Below are 20,500 nucleotides of genomic sequence, written 5' to 3'. Positions count from 1 at the left end.
TATAAGTTAGAAAACATTCATCACGTGCATCATATGTGCCTTTTATTAGTGTGTATATATATATATATATAACCTATTATTATATAGTACATTTAATCAGTATATTACCATCTATATTATTAAAATTAGTACATTACATTGTAATATATTATATTATATATATATATGTATATATTATTATAATAAGTATATTACCATGTAATTAATTAAGTTATAATTAGTGCCACATTTTGCAAGTTTGAGGGTTTAATTGCTATCTGTTCAGGAGTGTATGTTGAAACAAATTAATAGATAAGGGGTGTTTAGTGAAATTTGATCTAATATTAATAGATAAAATTATATTTATTATCCTTTTCTATAAATAAAAATATATCTATTCTTTATTGTGTTTTTGAGTGCTTCTGTGTTATTTTGTAATTGCAATGTAATGTACAATTGCATGTAGGAATAGGTGAGCTCTTTCTTCATTTAGTGGAGTAGTTCAAAAGGAAAGAATTAAAGAAGAATTGCAATTTTAAAAGGCTATTATTATTATTATTATTATTATTATTGTTGTTTTTTTTCAGGAATAAGATGAAATGGAGTGAAGGGAAAAATTAGTTCATATAGTTCCCCATTTTAAATTTGATTTTTTTTTTTCTTTAGTTGAATAGGTAAGCTTATTTTAAATTTGATTTGTATAAAAATTGAGTTATAATTTCACCATACTACAAACAAATAAATCCAAGAAGGATTATGGAAAAACACCTTCCCTTTCCAGTCTTTCCTTCCAACAATACAGCTATCATATATAATTAAGGCACCCTTCTTCCATACCCTTTGTATCATTGCTAGTTATTGATATACTTTTATATACATCCCATTATTCTCAAGAATGTTAAAAAAAATAAAAAAATATAATATGATATAATTATGTCCTATATAGTCCAATATTACACTAAGCATATGGGAAACAACTAAACATCAAGGATCGAATACATATTGCCATGAAGAACAACTTTTCGTCTGGGGAACAACAACAACAACAATTCAAACTAGAAAATCTAAAATTTTAATCCAGACTCATATAATTTTTCTTCAATGATCTGATCCAAACTTTATACCATTTCAGTAGTGAGATAATTATTCCAGTCACCCACCACTCCTTGCCGGAAGAAGATCTTATTCTCAGAACATATCGACGTTTCCACTTTTGTTCACCTCCAAATTGCTCAAATTGTTCATCTAGAGAGTATGGGCAGGCCCAAGAACTAAACAAGTCTTCTCAAATGAATAGTGGGTTGTTCTTTCATCACTTTATACTTCAAGAAAAATACCTTTTGAAGGTTATTCAAGCTTTCCTTCCAATAACCCAAAATGATCCCAAAAAGGTCCATATACGTGTATTCCTCTGCAAAACATATCAAAAGCTTCTTCAAGTGGCATCTTTTCCACTCTTGAATTGTTTAGGAAGTGCCAAAGTGAAACAAAAGTGTCCCCTGTAGGGGTTCCTGCACAGATAGACAAACTTGCATGCCGAATCCTCTGCAGTTTTTGGCAGCAACACAAGTGGTAGTTGAGTAGAAAAGAGTCTTGGAGAGGTAAATGAAGTGAGGTCCGGACTTGTTTATCAAAATAGAGATCAAGTTCCAAGAAGGGCATGAGATCATGGGGATTGTTTATGAGTAAAGGGTGTTGAACCTGTCGGGATTTATATGCCCTGGCATATCAAATTCCTGTTTGGATTAAAGTGACATATGTTCCTGACGTTTCTGAAATATTTATGTTTTATACAATTGGTGAATTCAATGTATTATATTTCGATTCATTATAGAATTGATAGTGTCCATTTGATTACAAGAGATATTTATATATATGTATGTGATGGTAATCAATGCATGATATATAAATAGTAATCATAAATGGTTCATAGTCGGTAATTATGGATGGACTCATAATTAATTAAGATTTGAACTGGATCTGTGTTAGGTTGAGATATATTGCGAGAGCCGTCGTATGCAATTACTCCCTATCACCGTCATGGCATTTGACTCTTAAGCATGAGAAAATTATAGGCTCTTTTATTAATTAATAATTACTTTGATTTGTTCGGCAGATTCTTTGGGATCCTTAGACTGACACTTTGGGTAGTTATGTAATTAATAGTTAGAGGGTTATATTTTCAATATTTGCATCATTGTTACTTGTATTTATTTTGTATTGATTATGGCTGATCACAAAGTAAATTCGAAGGCCTTCGTGTGTTTTTAGACAAAATGATTTATTATATATTTATTTATTTAAATTGTTATTTTTGTCAAACAAATGTTTTATTGTGATCAAGCCAGAAATAATCAAAGGTAAGTAGTCGGATTGTTGACATTATTTATCCGATAACTAATTATGCATAGAGGGGTCAAAGTGCGACATTGACTTAGATGTTATTTATTATTTAATTGGAGTTCAATTAATTTCTTTTAGTGCAGTAGAAATTAATTTATGAATTAATTTAATTGGGTCCTTGGACCGGGCCAATTATTAATTCATTGTAGCCAATAAAATAATAAGCCCAAAGAATTCTCACTCATAGCCCAACTTGATATTGGAATCATATTAGATTTGAGACATGTGAATTAGAGATTGAGAAGGATTAGTTTTTTCCTTTTCTTTACCTTTATGTTGCCTATAAATATACATGGTCTATGTATATTTTGGGGGTGATTTTTATGAGAAGGAAAAATGAATATATTTTTTCTCTCTAGAAAATTAGGGTTTATGTTCTCATCTAATGGAGGCTCCCACAAACCTAGTTTTTCCAAGGTCATTCATGGAGGCTTATGAGTGATTCCTAAAGGCAAAACAATTACCAAGAAGATGAAGATCTAAGGAGAAGGCATCTTGCTAAGGGATCTACAATAAGTGAGAACATTCACTTTAGAGGAAAGATTTAAAGGTTTACTCAGACCTTTGATGTAAGTATTCAATCTTTTAATTGAATGATACATTATATTTTATTTTTGCATAAAACTTGTCTCTATGTGATGAATCAAGATCTATGAATTTAAATCCCTCGAAAAGTTTTTAAATATTGCACGTTTCCCAACATAACCTACATATAACACTACACTTTTTCGTACCCAGATGATGCGGGAATTGTGAGCACACGTAGTTCGCACTAGAGCCTTACCTCTTACAGGCCTGGTCCTGCCCATCGAGCCTCACATTGCCTGACTTTAAATCGGACACTGTGCAAAGTGTCTCACTCCCATCCAAACAGGTCGGTCGGTTAAAGCTCGGACTTTCACCTACAAGAGTGGCCCATTGTTTGCAATCAAGGGAATCTATTTGGTATACTAATTTAAATTATTGACTTTCCACAGTGTAGTTATTTCTAAGTTACATATTTCAGCTGCTCTCATTCATCTATGTAGCTATTTCTTCGATCACATCCCAGTGTTTTTTAAAGGAAAATGCAACTCAATCCATCAGAAAAACATGGCGCTTTAAAAGGGCCAATCTAGGCCATCTCCTGTAGTGCTTGGAATATTTCCAAGCCAGTAGCTCCCCCTCACAGACATCCACTAAATTTGAATTAAAATATTTTCAGGCTGTGTTCGACTGTAGGCAATTGAAATTGATGAAATTAGAGAAATTTGAACTAAATTTTCTCAATTCCAAGACTTTGCCAATTCCATGCAGAGCCGAACATAGGGTAAAGACATATTTTAATATGAATTATTTGTCATATAGAAGGCAGTCAAAAAGAGGTGTAACAGAGCACAATTGAGAATCAATAATGAGATAAGAGGGTTTCAACTATTAGCTAACAGCTCCCCTACAAAGACAATCTCTTGTTTTGAAATTTTTTTTTTTCTCAAGTATTTGATATGATACTCTCTATGCCTTTGATACCAACTTACTCATAATTAGTTCAGCTAAACTTCTAACATAGTTCAACCAAATTAGATCAAAAACCACTTTCAACATAGCAAATGATTTTGTAAAACTCAAGTTTATGACCTTCAGTTGCAATACTGAAGATTATACCCTTTTAAGAATACTGATAAAAGGGGTTTAATCTTCATTTTTTGCCAGATAAGATTACTAATTGGTTTAAGAATATATACTGATTAAAATGCTTTAATAAATCTTCATTTTTGCCAGATATGATTGGACAGGATTGCTAATTGTTTTCAAGATAAGTGAAATGAGTATTATAATGACAATTATGTCAATGTTAACTATTGCAACATCTAACCACTACCATAATAATATTATCCATGCTACCTGCTTTGTACTTTGAAGTTGTAGCCATTATTGGAATCTAAAATTAGAGTAAATCCTATGTTACATGGACTCGGGTGTGGGTGTCGAACACGAGTACGTGTCTTGAGGTTGGATCTATCAATTTATCAAATTATAAGACACGGGAACACGATATATAAGTGTCTAAAGTTTGGACACGAGTACTTGGACACTTTATATATGTTGTGCAAAGGAGCTGGGAAGGCCCGAAAGTCAGTCCAAAATGATAGAGGCCCAACAATAATTCAAATAGCCAATGAATTTGTAGGTGTGAAATGGATGTGGGTTACAGTCGTAACCCACAGCTGTACTATATATAATAATATAATATTATAATGATGGTACATGCAACTATGCAAGCCTCCTCCAACTGCAGAGCCAGATGGGTGATAAAAGAGTATGGGCCCCCAAAACCACTTACTTGGAAGTAGTAATATAATATTACATTGTAATTATTGCTGCAATATAATACTATATAATATTATAATAGCCACACCTTTTATATATCTATAATAATATAATATTACAATGATGATCCTAGCCTAACAAACAGTGAGCACGGGAGTTTTAAAAAATGTATATACATATATTATATGAATAAAAAATTAAGACACAAATTTTCCTGTCTTCCAACCTTTCTTCTACCTATTCATCTTCAACTTTTGCAAACTTCAAACCAGGACTTCAAACCACATAATCAGGGAGTTTCGGAGAGTGTCCGATTCAAAAATAGAGTGTTCGAAACGAGTTTTGTGTCTGAGTCTGTGTCGTGTCGGATACTCCCGTCAATTATGAAGAGTCTAAGTAACACAGAGTAAATCATCACATTGTAGTTCAATATTAAAATAAGCATTTTTGAAAACTCAACAGTGTTTTTATTAGGAAAATAATTAAAGTCACAATCAAACAACAAAATCATATTACTCATTGAAAAGAAAACAACAACAAAATCACATTATTTTAAGCAATTAATAAGTTTTCCATACAACATTGGAAAACAACCAGACATCAAGAAATAATACATGCTGCAATAAAAAATAAAAAAAAAAGGGTAATAGACTGCGCTAGCAAATCTAAAATTTTAATCCAGACCCACATAGCTTTTGTTCAATGATTTGATCTAACCTCTCTGCCATTTCAGGTGTCAGATAATTTTTCCAATCTCCAACCTCTCCTCGTCGGAAGAAGACTTTATTTTGACGACCAGTGGACAAATTTCCACTTGTATTCACCTCCAAATTGCTCAAATTTTCAAAGCTACACAACCTTACGATTTCATCCACAACCCCTTCTGTCTCTTCCTCTGGAGAAAATGGGCAGCCCAAGAACTCAGCTAGTCTCCTCAAATGAAGAGTGGGTTGCTCTTTCATCTCCTCATACTTCAAGAAAAGTACCTTTTCAGGCTTTTCTAAGCTTTCCTTCCAATAACCCAAAACATGATCCCAAAGAGGTCCACATACGTTTATTCCTTGGCAAAACATATCAAAGGCTTCTTCAAGCGACATCTTCTGCGCTCTGAAATTGTTTGTGAAGTGCCAAAGTGAAACAAAAGTGTCCCTAGGGTTCCTGCACAGATAGACAAGCTTGCATGCCGAATCCTTCACAGATTTTGGCAGCAACACAAGCGGTAGATGAGTACAAAAGAGTCTTGGAGAGGTAAAGGAAGTGAGGTCAGGAACTTGTTTATCAAAATGGAGATCAAATTCCAAGAAGGGCACAAGATCATGGGGATTGTTTGTGAGTAAAGGGTGTTGTATTTTGGTGTCGCGGTAACGAATCCGGTTTACCAAGGTGAACAAGAGTGCCTTCAACCAGGTGGTGCCTGATTTGGGATTGGTGATGAGGAGGATATCAGTATCCTGTGCTTGGAAATGCTTTTGACATGCAAGCATTGCTTGCAGCATTATGGGTGCAAGCCAAAATCCTTGATATTGATAGTTGTGGGTTGTAAGCCATCCATTCTCTTTGGGTAAGGAGGATATTAAGTCCTTGCATTCTTGGCTCAATTCATATTCTACTAAAAACTTGGGAAGAGAAAGAGGTTGAGATGTTGACATGGTGGTGAGAGGCTTTGGAGTACTCTTACCTTCACTCAACGAATTCTTGATATGGCATGTGTATATGATATTGTGTATATATATTACTTATCCTCTGTCTCCTCGACAGCTAGCACCAAAAAAAAAAAAAAAAAAAAAAAAAAAAAAAAAAAAAAAACACCCAAACTTTTGCCTTTAAACTTGTCATCTATGAGTATTATGATATCATTGTAGTGTAGCAACCATAGACAACACCAAACTACCATTCAAACTTTGGCAAATAATACACACCGCACCTTTTAGAAAAAGAAAAAACAAGATTGATGAAAAATATATATATATGACTTCATGAAGGATAAAAAAAAAAAAAAAAGGTCCTTCATTGGTAGATGATACAGTAATTTGTCAATTAGAAGAGTTATGTCCGGTGTATATATATGTCTTGCTTGGTAGTACAGCAATTTTTTATTATATTGTAACATGATTCATATATATATATATATATATATATATATATATATGTATATGCATCTGATTCAATGGATCAAGATTTGAGTTGTTAGTCTGGGAAAATAAACTTAATTTTAGATTTTTTAGTATTTAATTAGAGGGTAATAAATTGTCTTAATGAGAATTAGTATATAAGAATTACTGGTGAATGTTATCAAGGGCGGCTCAATATAATTTGTGGCCTTAGGCGAAAAATATAAAAGTGGCCTTTTAATATCTAATTAGAGTTTTACAAGTTATACTTAATGAAAAAGGAAAAAAAATATGTAAGAAATAAGAAGGAATAAAAAAAAATAAATAAAAAAAGATAAAAGTTAAAATAAGAATATGGAAAGTTTTACAAATTCTGGAGAAAAAAGAAAAGTGAATGAGGAGCTGAGTGAGAGAGAGAGAGAGAGAGAAGAAATAAGTAAGATAAAAGAGAGAAATATTTTGCCCCTATTAAATCTCTATTGGTTACTATTTAATAATAGATACAAATAAAATTTTAAGGAGGTTATAATATTATGAAATAAAAAAAATTGGGGCCTTTTTATTAGGTAGAGGTTAATAATAGAAGGAAATAACATTTTTAGGAATGTTATAATATAAACCAATAAAAGGTTTTGAAAGTTATAAAATAACGGAAATTTTTTTTTGGGGGCCTTTATATTGGCGGTCTGATAATAGGAAGCAATTAATTTTTTTTTAGAATGGATATAATATGAAGAAAAAAATTTGAGGCCTTCTTATTGGCTGGGGCCTTAGGCGACAGCCTAATTCGCCTAATGGTCCGGCCGGCCCTAAATGTTATGTAAAACCATGGGCCATGGGAGTTAAGACTATATGGTTATATTAGTGGGAGTTATACTTACTAAATATCATGTTAGTGGGAATAGTGGGTGTAATTAGGCATTCAAATATAATGGTTACACATATGTACGTGAGACCTATATAATCATGTACTCTGGTCATTTTAGCTGGAGAGAAAATAAGATTAGAGAAATAAGATGAAATAGTAGAAGTGAAATAAAAGTATTTCCTCAATTTTATTCTCTTCTAAATATTATATTGAGAATTGTGTGTGTATCTAGGCCACTATTTTTAACAAAGTGGTATCAGAGCAAAAGCCAACAAAGTGGTATCAAAGCTAAATGATCCTGAAGGCTTGACGAAGTTGATACTAGAAGGTTCAACATTTTTCACTATTTCCAATAAAGTAGTATCAGAGAGAAAACAACAAAGCGGTATCAGAGCAAAATCAAACAAAGCGATATCAGAGCCTAGATGATCTTGAAGGCCTGACAAAGTTGATACTAGAAGGTTCAACATTTTGAGAAAAACATGTTTCTCCTTGATGATGTTGAAGAGGAAAAAATGTATTTTCTTAGTGAGAAGATGATGTTCTCTAATTACAAGAGAATGAAAATCATTATGACTTCATGCCTCAAAATATGTGATTTGTGAGATATTGTTTGATAAGCGCCGAATATTACATATTCAAGCGCCCTTTCTTGCTTAAGTTAGGTTCATTAATGAAGTATAATGTACAATTTTACTTTACTTGTGTACTTTTGTCTTGTTTCGGGTCAGTTTCCCCGATTATGATTAAAGAAGCGGTTTTGACATCATTCTTGTTGAAGTAGGTGCGCCGTTGCTGAGGACCGTCTTTTGGGCCAGGCCTCTTGAGTCCTCATATGCATGGAGTTCGTGGCTTAGTGTTCAAAGTGGAGACCGCGTCAACGTTCTGGCTCGAAGAGGCTTACAAGAAGCCTTGATGAAATTGTAGCCTCAAGGTCCCGCGGGCGCCCGCCAACTCCTCAATTCTCTGCCTAGTTTCGCGGGGCCCCGCCGAGCTCCCGCGGGTGCCCGCCGCGCCACCGCGGGCTCCCGCCAAACATGCCAGTAGCCATCTTCGAAGTTGAAAGCCCACGGGCGCCCGCCAGCGCACCGCGGGCGCCTGCCGATCTGCAGAGAGCAACCCACCTGCTCCTGTTTTTGTGCTGAACTTGTTCCCTCTGCAATATTTGTGTGGTTCTACTTCCTTGGAGTGGTTAGAGCTCGTGATGGAGTGTGAGGAGAGGGGTTTTTGGCTAGGTAAGAACCTTGATCCATTATTATTGGATATATCTCAATCTTGTAAAGTTCTAGAGGGAGAAAGAGGGTTGAGAGGTTTTGGGTGTTCTTGGAGCTCAAAGTGCAACAATGGAGAGTTCTTCTTCTTCATCCTCTTCATTCCTTGTAGTAATGGGTAACTAAACATCCATCTAGGGAGGTGATGAAGCCTCCCCTTGTAATCATGTACTAGATTAGGCTCTATTTTGGGGATAATAATGTATAATTTTTGGTCTTTTCATAATCTAGAGCATATTACTTCTTGTAATGAATTCCAATGTTTATAAATGATTGATGTAAGTTAATTATCTTGTCTTAGATGGTTCTTATATTAATCATAATGCTTGCATTTTTATGGTGACAATGGAAATAAGATTATGAACGGTTTTCATGGCATGTTGATAGAGAAACTTGATAGTCCATTGCTTAGGTATTCCCTTTGACGGTTTATACTTGATTCCTAACTTCATGTGCTTTATCATTTGATTGAAGGCTTGATGATCTTTTACTTAAGATAGTATGTTTGATGCTACACCCTAGTTTAGGTAGTTCAAATGTATAAACTTTTGATGGATCATTCTTGTTTTGATTTAATGAACTTCTTGATGATTACAAGGCAACCATGTGTTGCTGTATAATTCTTGACCATCATATATATATTGTTTATCCCCAATGTAGTCTTGATCTAACATGTGTTAAGGGTTTAGTGCGGATTCACTTCCCTAGTCCCTTTGTAATTGTCTTTGCCTCTCTACTTTTTAGCATTACTGTTTTATGCATTTTTTAATTCTTAATTTTAGTGACAACTCTCACAAACCTCTATACCCCATCATTATTCTAAAAATGATTCTAGACACCTTAGTTGCCATAAACTAGCAATCTCAGTGGTTCGACTTACCCGACCAATAGTCCTATTTTACAATGATTTGTGCTATTGTAAAAGGGTTGATTTATAATTGTAATCGATTCGTCGAATATTGTTGGAAAAGAGCCAAATAATGGCATGCCCAGCAAGTTTTGTGTGAAGAAAGAAGATAAGGCATTGGTAGTGTTGCAAAAAGGCAAACATGAAGAAATTTGGGAGTATTTTGGAGAGTCCAAAACTCCAAGTTATGTTCGAAAAATGCTCGAGACCATCATTTCCAATCATAGAGGTGAATCACTACCCATAGTGTATTAGGTACAATGATTTGAGTATGATGAGTTTACGAAGGCTGATTATAAAAGTGTAAAAGACAAAATTGTGGAGAATGAAGAGGCGTACAACACAAATGAAGTTGAAGATCAAATAGTGGCAGTGGTATGGTTTGGATTGGCAATTAATTTGGGCTAAAAATCATTGTTATTCTATATAGATCAAATAGTGGGCTTGGACTACAATTGGGATAATGATGTGGCAGTTGATAAATGTTAAAGGAATACTGTATTTTGCATGGATTGCTTGCAGAGGCACGGCATATAAAGTTAGTATGGATGTTTTGAAGTAACTAATAGATACGAATTACATTGCTAGTATATATCGTTTAGTTTATTTAAATGCTGATGATTATCTTTAGGATTAGTTTATTTTGGAATTACATTTAGTTATGAGATAGAGTTGTAATGTAAATAGGATGCTTGTTTGTAGGTATTTGTTTTACGAATAATTTCTATAAATAAATAAAGAGACATGATGTACTAGAGGTCCAGCACCCTCAGAATCTTTTGTTATTATTGTTGTTTTCTCAAACTCTTTCCTCATATAGCATCCTTGCTATCTCTATCTCTCTCCCTCTCTATTTCAGTCTCGTTTGATCTCTTTTTATATCTCTTTCTCTTCTCCTTATCACCTTCTATATCTATATTTTCTCCCATTTCTATTCTCAAATTGTTACTATAATTATTCACTGTTAAAGTCCTTTTAATTAAGGCAATACTAAACTCACACTCAAACCACATTGTTGGTTCTGGCATGCCCGTAAACATATTAATTTAGAGTCGACTCTAGCCAGCCAATTTTAGCGTCAACATTCTTGGCACTTCTGATAGGACCCCACTAGGTGAGTAATTTATAGTAAAGATGCCTCCCAAGCCAAAAAATTCAAAAGCTACTGCTACAAACGAAGACGAGGAAGAAGAAAACCAGCAGATCGGTCAAGTAGGATCGAATGTGGCAGACTCGTCCCTTCCATCGAATTTTCCTATTACTCAAATTCTCGAAACTATTATTGTAACGACCCGAACCCGTGGATTCAAACCGTTAACCGAATCCTTACCCGAACCCAAGGTCACCCAAGTCAATTCCACTATATCAAGTGTTAATACATCTTTATTGCATTGCAAATATACTTCATTCAGGCTCTAAGTAACTTCCCAAGACTCAGGGTGAACTATGCCGGAAAATGGAACAAGGTGTACTATGCAACAACAGTTCGGTCGACCGAAGTGGGGCTTCAGTCGGCCTAAGTGAAGTCTCCTGTACCGGTCGACCTAAATACCCATTTCGGCCGGCTGGTTGTGGACCCAATAGTAGCTGAAACTACTGGAAGAATCGGTCGATCGATGTGCCCATTTCGGTCCACCAAAATGGCTCTGTGAGACCGGTTCCTGCTACTGTAAATGCTTAAAATGAAGAAATGCAATGGCTTTATGAAAACTTTGCAATCTACTCTAAACCTGTTTTAAACCATTGCCAGATGATATACTACATTCCCTCCATTCAAAATGCAAGTTTAACATACCATTTACATAGTCCCAAAATCATTTACATGAGTTATACATTGATTACACCAATGCTACTATCCATGGAACAAATTACAAGTTCTATAACTCATGAGCCATAACGCAAAAGATTACAAAATTTATTAACTTCCATCCCCCTTCAAACTTGTGGTGAGTTGTCCTCCGCCACTTCTTCCCCGAGTCTTGAAAAATGTTAATATAATGGGGTGAGAATAAAGCTCAGTAGGAAGTATCTAAGACATAACTTTTACGACCCCATGAATCCACGCAAAGAATAGGCAAAAAGTAGACGAAATCATGTCAAAGGGAATCCATATCAAGAACCACAATAACAAGCTTATAAATAATCGTCATCAAGCACAAATACACCAAATATGCAAATGAAGTGCAATGTCATGCCAATGTCGCTCCCCATTTTCTAAAACAATTCCTATTGCCTTTTTAAAACAACTTTTCCCCCATTCCATGCCCAATGAAAATGCATAAATGCACTATACCTCTTAAACATCATAATTCTTTATACATTTGAATTCTTAATCATAACATAATTGGGAGAAATTATATAATACACGTATCATGCTTCTTACTATATTTCTAGCAACTTAAATACATAAGGCATGGAATATAATCATTTAAGGCACGTTTTCCTATAAAACAGCAACTGACACATAATCACATATCACATATACAACACATAAATCATTTTTTGCAAGGATCTGCACGAATTAAACATACTATACAACAATTCAAAAAGAATAATTCACGAAAATCTAAGAAAATGTGAATTCAAAACCCATACCTCAACTAATTAAAGAAAGCCCCAAATTCTAGCCCAAGAATCCCTAAATTCAAAATCCCTAATTGTGGCTAAAATGAGATTTTCTCTGATCAAATCGTAGGCCTCGATAAGCTCTCCAACATTGCCTAAGATAGTACCATCAAATTCCCAAAAGTGAGGGAAAGATCAAACCTTGAAAGCTTGATTGAAATGACAAAAAAAAAAAAGAAAAAAGAAGAAGAAGAAGAGTGAGAGGGAGAGGGAGAGAGAGCTATCGGGAGTGAGGGAGAGAATGAGACTAAAAATGGCCTCTTGGCCACAAAATATTTAGTGGTGGGTCCCACCACTAAATAAAAATCTAACCTTTTTAAATTTTTCCTCCACAAAACTTATATACATGCTCCAATTGTAATACAACCACACAATTTAACTCCCAACATAAAATTATGCACAAAATAATTATACATGATATGCAATGGACTCAAAATAAAATTTCCGTACACAACAATTTTGGTAGCGGGTCCCACCATTGAGCCTACATATAACACTTCACTCTTTCACCCTCAGATGATGCGGGAATTGTGAGCACACGTAGTTCGCACCAAAGCCTTGCCTCTTACAGGCCTGCTACCGCCCATTGAGCCTCACATTGCCTGACTATAAATCGGACACTGTGCAAATCATCTCACTCCCATCCAAATAGGTCGGTCGGTTAAAGTTTGGACTTTCACCTACAAGAGTGGCCCATTGTTTGCACTCAAGGGAATCTATTTGGTATATTAATTTAAACTATTGACTTTTCACAGTGTAGCTATTTCTAAGTTACATACTTCAGCTGTTCTCATTCATCTATGTAACTATTTCTTCCAATCACATCCCAGTGTTTTTTAAAGGAAAATAGGACTCAATCCATCAGAAAAACATGGCGCTTTAAAAGGGCCAATCTAGGCCATCTCCTATAGTGCTTGGAATATTTCCAAGCTAGTAGCTCCCCCTCACAGGCATCCACTAAATTTGAATTAAAATATTTTCAGGCTGTGTTCGGCTGCAGGCAATTGGAATTGATGAAATTAGAGAAAAATTTAGTTCAAATTTACAAAAAAAAAAAATTAAACTAAATTTTTCTCAATTCCAAGACTCTAATTTCATGCCGAGCCGAACATAGCTTAAAGACATATTTTAATATGAATTGTTTGTCATATAGAAGGCAGTCAAAAAGAGGTGTAACAGAGCACAATTGAGAATCAATAATGATATAAGAGGTATCAATTATTAGCTAACAGCTCCCCTGCAAAGACAATCTCTTGTTTTGAATTTTTTTTTTTTCCTCAAGTATTTGATATGATACTCTCTATGATACCAACTTACTCATAATTAGTTCAGCTAAACTTCTAGCATAGTTCCACCAAATTAGATCAAAAACCACTTTCAACATAGCAAATAATTTTGTAAAACTCAAGTTTATGTCTTTCAGTTGCAATACTGAAGATTAATCATTTCTTTCTTGCTTCTTCCTTTTGCTTCCTTGCTAAGCATTCTCACCAAGGACTTTCCTTTCAAGAATACTGATAAAAAGGGTTTAATCTTCATTTTTGCCAAATATGATTACTAATTGTTTTAAGAATATATACTGATTAAAATGCTTATTTAATCTTCATTTTTGCCAGATATGATTGGACAGGATTGCTAATTGTTTTCAAGATAAGTGAAATGAGTATTATATAATGACAATTATGTCAATGTTAACTATTGCAACATCTAACCACTACCATAATATTATTATCCGTACTACCTGCTATGTACTTTGAAGTTGTAGCCATTATTGGAATCTAAAATTACAGTAAATCATCACATTGGAGTCCAATATTACAATAAGCATTTTTGAAAACTCAACAATGCTTTTATTAGGAAAATAATTAAAGTCACAATCAAACAACAAAATCATATTACTCATTGAAAAGAAAACAACAACAAAATCACATTATTTTAAGCAATTAATAAGTTTTCATACAACATTGGAAAACAACCAGACATCAAGAAATAATACATGCTGCAATTAAAAAAAAAGAAAAAAAAAAAAAAAAGGGGTAACTGACTGCGCTAGCAAATCTAAAATTTTAATCCAGACCCATATAGCTTTTGTTCAATGATTTGATCTAACCTCTCTGCCATTTCAGGTGTCAGGTAATTTTTCCAATCTCCAAGCTCTCATCGCCGAAAGAAGACTTTATTTTCATGACCAGTGGACAATTTTCCACTTGTATTCACCTCCAAATTTCTCAAATTTTTAAAGCTACCCAACCTTATGAGTTCATCCACAACCCCTTCTGTCTCTTCCTCTGGAGAAAATGGGCAGCCCAAGAACTCAGCTAGCCTCCTCAAATGAAGAGTGGGTTGCTCTTTCATCTCCTCACACTTCAAGAAAAGTACCTTTTCAGGCTTTTCCAAGCTTTCCTTCCAATAACCCAAAACATGATCCCAAAAAGGACCATACATGTGTATTCCACTGCAAAACCTATCAAAGTCTTCTTCAAATGATCTTATTTCCTGCCCCTGAGGTCTTGAACTGTTTGTGAAGTGCCAAAGTGAAACAAAAGTGTCCATAGGGTTCCTGCATAGATAGACAAGCTTGCATGCCGAATCCTCCACAGATTATTTTGCATCTTGAAAGGTATCAAATAATTGATATGATTCTATCCTAATAAAATTAAGTATCAAACATCATGTTTTTGCTTGCTTTCATCTCAAATTATATTGAGTCGACCCTAATTGCATTCACCTTCTATATACTTAGTGGCGGAATCTACACGTGTTCAAGTCTACCAAGTTTTGTTTGAGATTATTTGTTTTATTTATTTGCACATGCAAAAGAGAGAAACAAAAATTAAAACAAGCATCATCACAAACAATCTTTTTAACCCCTATTTCGAAGTCTATATTCGAGCCTTGCACCTTCCCCAATAATTAACCACTAATTCCTAATATTCTTACCCTACCAAAAAAAAACTTGAGACCAAGTTTTGTTTGGAATATAAATTAAGAAAAGTTCAAATAGATTGGAACTTATGAACTGCATATTCCATGGTCTTTTCAACCTTCAATGAGATAGTTATTATCTAGTGCAGAAGGGACCTAGTAAATCTTTAAAAAAGAGGAATTCATCGAATTATCAGATTCCAAATAAAAAGGAAGCGACCCATACAATTTACACTCTGACAAAGTTGTATACAAAATGAAAATCCATCCGTTGAGAATTTATTATTATATAAATGGAAAAAAATATCCATCAACTATTTTACTCTATTTAGTTGCTTTGTGTGGGTGGGTACTTCAAGTCCAAGGTCCCCAAGCATGTGACTTTATTATATATATATATATATATATATAAGAAGATTCGAGTTTTATCAAATTTCCGTCTGTAAGATGTCTCGGCTGTATACATTACGTAATAATAAACGACCCGTCTTATCGTGATCTTAACTTGAATTCTCAAAACTTATATCACTCCATTCCGTAGGGACCGAGAATCTGTCGTGAATATTTTGAAAGTTATTTTTCGGTAAGAAAGGAAAAAATTGAATGGAATGTAGGGTCCGTTTGGTTAGCAAAAAGCAGCAAGAAAGGAAAAGAAAGAGAAAATTTTAAATTTTTTTAGTAGTTTGGTTAGATAGAAAGTGAAAATTTTGGGGAAAGTAAATTTCCCACATCTGAAAATTTTCCTCAAATTTTTTCGAGCGTAAAACACAGGAAAATCTACTTTCCCACTAAAGTTGTGCACTTTATTTTTTATTTTTCTTATTATGCCCATATATGTTGTCTAAACTAAATAGACTTCATTGAAAAGGAAATGCATATATGTTGTCTAAACTAAATAGACTTCATTGAAAAGGAAAAGTTTCCTTATTCTGTAAATTAATTAATTTGTCTATTACTAATTTAATTGTTTGTAATTTTATGTGTGTGTGTAAAATTAATTTAATTTTTCCTTCCATTATTAAATTATTATTTTTCATTATTTTTCGATCATGGCTGCAATTGCACAATTTTTCGCAGTTGGTAATACTATTATCTCATAAATCATGTCATCTAAGACAACATACAATAATAATACATGCATATATGTATATATTAGCTAGAGTCCTACCGTGTTCCACTCATTAAGATACATCCAATGACTTAAGATTTTGTTAAAAATATAACAAAGTTGGCATAATTTCTTCTTAGTAATAATAATCAATATTTTTTCATGTACACAACTTAAATTAGTCAATTATACTGGTACTTACTCAACTTTTAAAGTGTAAAAATTAATGGGTTCTAGTTTTTGTAAAAAAATACAAAAAATTATATATGATATCACATATTATTTTATTTCATATTTCACCATTTGCTTACTAAAATAAATAAATAAGTATAAAGATTATTAGTCTAACTCAAATTTATTTATTTTATTACTATTTATAATTATAAGGGTATTTTTGGTATGTAGAATAATTTCCTTTTCCTTTTCATACTATCCAAACTAACAAAATAATATTTTCTCACAACTTTCTTCAAAAAAATTTTTGCTAACCAAATGAACGATGGAAACTTGATTTTTCTTTCTTTCACTTCACTTTCTTTTACTTTCACTTTCCATTAAATTTTTCGTCTAACCAAACGAACCCGTACAGAATAAGGATAGATAAGACATTCTTACCGAAGAGATTGTATATTTTTTTTTCATTTTGTTTGATTAGATAGAAGATAAAAGAATAAATTCATAATTTACTATGTTAGTTAAAGATAGAAGGAAAGAAAAAGTTATAATTGTTTTTAACACTATATCTAATAATATTTATAATATTATACTTTATATAAGATAATACTGTAATTTAAAACTTTTATAATTTATAATAGTATTTAATTTAAAACTTCTAGAATAATCCACTGTCTTATTTCCCTTCTTCCATCAATTTTTGGGTAGATAAAAAAATTGTAAAGAACGAAAAATATATCATTCTTCCTATTTTACTGTATCATCTCTATCAAAGAAGAGAATTTCGTTCTTGTTTTTTTATTTTCTTTTCATATCTCTTTCTTTCTTTTTACCGAACATAACATAAGAGATGAAAAAGAAAAAAATAAATTGAAGCATTAATTAAGGGAGAAAAAAAAAAAATTAAAGTTAAAATGAGATAGTATTAACTCTATTATTATTATTTAGTAGAGTAGAGCAACTCAGACCCCACTTCATTCCTAGGAGGACATTCAACCTACCACTCCTAAAAATAGAAAATATATCCCTGGACTACCACATTGGTAGTGGTTCTTATAAGGAAATCTGAGAAAGAAAAACAATTAGAAATGATTATGATTACCTCATATTTTTCTTTTTTCCTTTTTTTTTTTATTGTAAAAAAAAAAAAAAAAAAAAAAAAAAAAAAAAAACAGTGAAGAGAAAATGGAAAAATAAAAACATTATGAAAGCGCAAAATAAATGTCAAGTCTTTTCAATGTCATTTCATTTTCTTACACTCATATATATAGAAAGCAAAATTAGTAGTTAAGAGGTTAAAAAGTCCCTTCCCTTTTCCTCCCTTCCCTTCCCTTCCCTTTCCTTTCCTTTCCTCCTCAATTTTAAAGCAGTTCCTTCCTTCTATTTCCTTAATTTCTTTATTTTTTATTTACCCTTTATAGGATGATGGTGATTAGTTGGATAAATTCATTTGATTGCTTTAATAATAAGGAAACACATGAAATGTCCGTATTAAAAGCTCTGTTAACCGAAATGAACATTTTGAATATATATATTTTTTTCTTCTTACTTTGGTTAAAAAAATAAAAAAAACCTCACACGCCAGTTTTTATTTCTCTTGAACACTAAACCTTGTGTAGCCATAAAATACTACTAGACTACAATCTTTGATAATTATATTTTTTTAATTATTTTAAACAATCAAATGAATTTCTCAAAGAGAAAAATATCACGTCTCTAGCAAAAGAATATTAAGTTCTATTTGAAATGGAATACAATTTAAAATGTCTCAAATTTGCTTGACTTATCTTAAAATTAAAAAAAAAGAAAAGAAATTGAACGTTTTAATTCTCACTTATTGCTTTTATAATTAAAATTCATCTCTAATTATATTTAGTGCTTGAGTTTTAATTGTACACAGAATCCAAGATTAACTATGTCATTCTCCTAAAACAGTCTAATGCATCTAACTTGCAGAAATAATAATTATTATTCTATTACCAATTCTCGTCTCTTAATTTTTTTTTTTTTTTTTTGTTCCAACACCCCCCCCCCCCCCCCAAAAAAAAAAAAATGGTTGAAATCATCTTATAGTCATGCAAGAAATTAGCTATATCTTCTATGAAAAATGTTCAAATTCTCACGAAATATTCTCTATGCATGTTTAAGAGTACCAAATTGTATTAATTTTTTTTTTTTTTTTTTAAATGTAGATCGTTTATTCGACGATACAAAACACAAAACATCAACTATTTTTCAAAAGGGTTGTCCAATATTTTTCATGTTTTTGGATAAAAATACTATATAATAAGGTTGATTTTAGTGCCCCCACATGGTTAGATAGGCATAGTCGGTCTTAGTCAACATTAGGTGGGCGTGTCCAACGGGGAGAAAAAATCGTCTCCAGGGTGTCCATTGGTGACATGGAGGCTAGTAAATGGGTGACATGGCAGGGGTAAAAATGATATTTACTCTTCTTATATATGCATATAATCTGTACCTATATATTTCTTATTCTTCTTATGTATTTCCTCGCCGCCCATCGCCGCACTGACCTCCACCGCACCATCTTCACAACCTTCCCTTACCTTACCTTCCGCCTCTACCACTTTGACACCAACCTCGTCCACAGCAAGATCGCCGCCTCCATCCGCCGCGCGCTTAACCAACCCTTTAACTTTCAGATCTGAGGATTTCTTTGTGAGAAACGAATTGGATACTCTTCTTATGTATTTCCTCACCGCCCACCGCCGCGCTGACCTCCGCCGCACCATCCTCACAACCTTTCCATACCTCATCTTCCGCCTCTACCACTTCGACACCAACCTCGTCCACAGCAAGATCTCCGACTCCATCCGCCGCGCACTTGACCAACCCCTCAACTTTCAGGTCTGAGGATTTCTTTGTGAGAAACGAACTGGATTTGGTTAAATTTGAGATTTTGGACGTGGAATTGAGCTTCTTCCTCTAGGTTTTGATAGTGGCGGTGTGACGGCCCAAGTTTTTGTAAACCCGGTGCGTTAGTGATGACCAAAAGATGACCCGATAATGGATTCGAAATGTGGAAGCGAAATGTACAAAATGACTTCTAGAGATGTACATCATCCCTAAGGCACCAAAATGACTCCCCATGAAGTCATGAAACCTAAATAAGCCAAGCGATGAAACAAGAATGCCAAACCCGATAAGAAATGAACCAAGGGGTAAAATGATCATTTCAAGCTGAAATGGGTTCCATCGTGCACACCATTGGAAAGAAAACGAAAAATAAATGAAGTTAGACTCAAGAATCACTTGATTCGGAGTTCGGATGATAAAGATATGAAGATAGAACAAAGCGGCGTCTTGCAACTAAGCGACACCGGGAACCTATCTCACTAAACTGCCATAACTCTCACTATGGTTGAATTTCAGAGTGTGGTTAGTACCATTGGAAAGCTGACTTCAAGCTCTTGAATTTATGCTCAAGAATGCCTAATTTGGATCTAAAATGAGCAAGTTATGACCATTTGAAGATGAGTCATCATTGCATCCAAACTGAGTCGGCTCAGTTGGCAACTGAGTCGACTCTTTTAGGCTGAGAGTAAATTAGTCGGCTGGGTTATGAACTGAGTTGGCTGAGTTGGGCCAAGAGCATGCAAAGTGATGAAAAAGATTCCCAGGTGAACTAAGTCGACTCTTTTGGGAACTGAGTCGGCTGAGTTGGAGAAAGAGTTGGCTCCTTTGGCAATTAAGCCGGCTCGATCCTGGGAACAAGGCAAAAAAAAAAAAAAAAAATGCAGCAGATGCTGCTATCTGATGCAAGTTCATTCTTGACCCCAAATATGCATTCTAATTGTT

At 33.7% G+C, this 20,500-nt stretch overlaps 1 protein-coding gene and 2 pseudogenes across 1 annotated transcript; all 3 read right to left on the bottom strand.

Annotated features, from left to right (window-relative positions):
- Positions 1-401: 401 nt before the first annotated feature.
- Positions 402-4,294, bottom strand: LOC132296108 (cytosolic sulfotransferase 5-like; annotated as a pseudogene).
- Positions 4,295-5,056: 762 nt separating this feature from the next.
- Positions 5,057-6,743, bottom strand: LOC132286678 (cytosolic sulfotransferase 13-like). The gene has a single exon (XM_059789045.1). It carries the CDS (start codon positions 6,339-6,341, stop codon positions 5,358-5,360), a length of 984 nt encoding a protein of 327 aa, XP_059645028.1. The 5' UTR covers positions 6,342-6,743; the 3' UTR covers positions 5,057-5,357.
- A 7,518-nt stretch (positions 6,744-14,261) lies between these two features.
- On the bottom strand, positions 14,262-19,458 carry LOC132296107 (cytosolic sulfotransferase 5-like; annotated as a pseudogene).
- Positions 19,459-20,500: the final 1,042 nt, after the last annotated feature.

The sequence above is a fragment of the Cornus florida genome, unplaced genomic scaffold (genome assembly GCF_030987335.1).
Source record: "Cornus florida cultivar Cherokee Brave unplaced genomic scaffold, ASM3098733v1 CherokeeBrave_3.0.0_Hap2_Chr02, whole genome shotgun sequence".
Lineage (NCBI taxonomy): Eukaryota > Viridiplantae > Streptophyta > Magnoliopsida > Cornales > Cornaceae > Cornus > Cornus florida.
The sequence above is the reverse complement of the archived record's forward strand: the minus strand, read 5'-3'. Positions and strand labels throughout refer to the sequence as shown.

Coding starts and splice junctions, on each gene's coding strand:
- LOC132286678 (XM_059789045.1), bottom strand. CDS start 6,341: ATGTCAACATCTCAACCTCTTTCTCTTCCCAAGTTTTTAGTAGAATAT.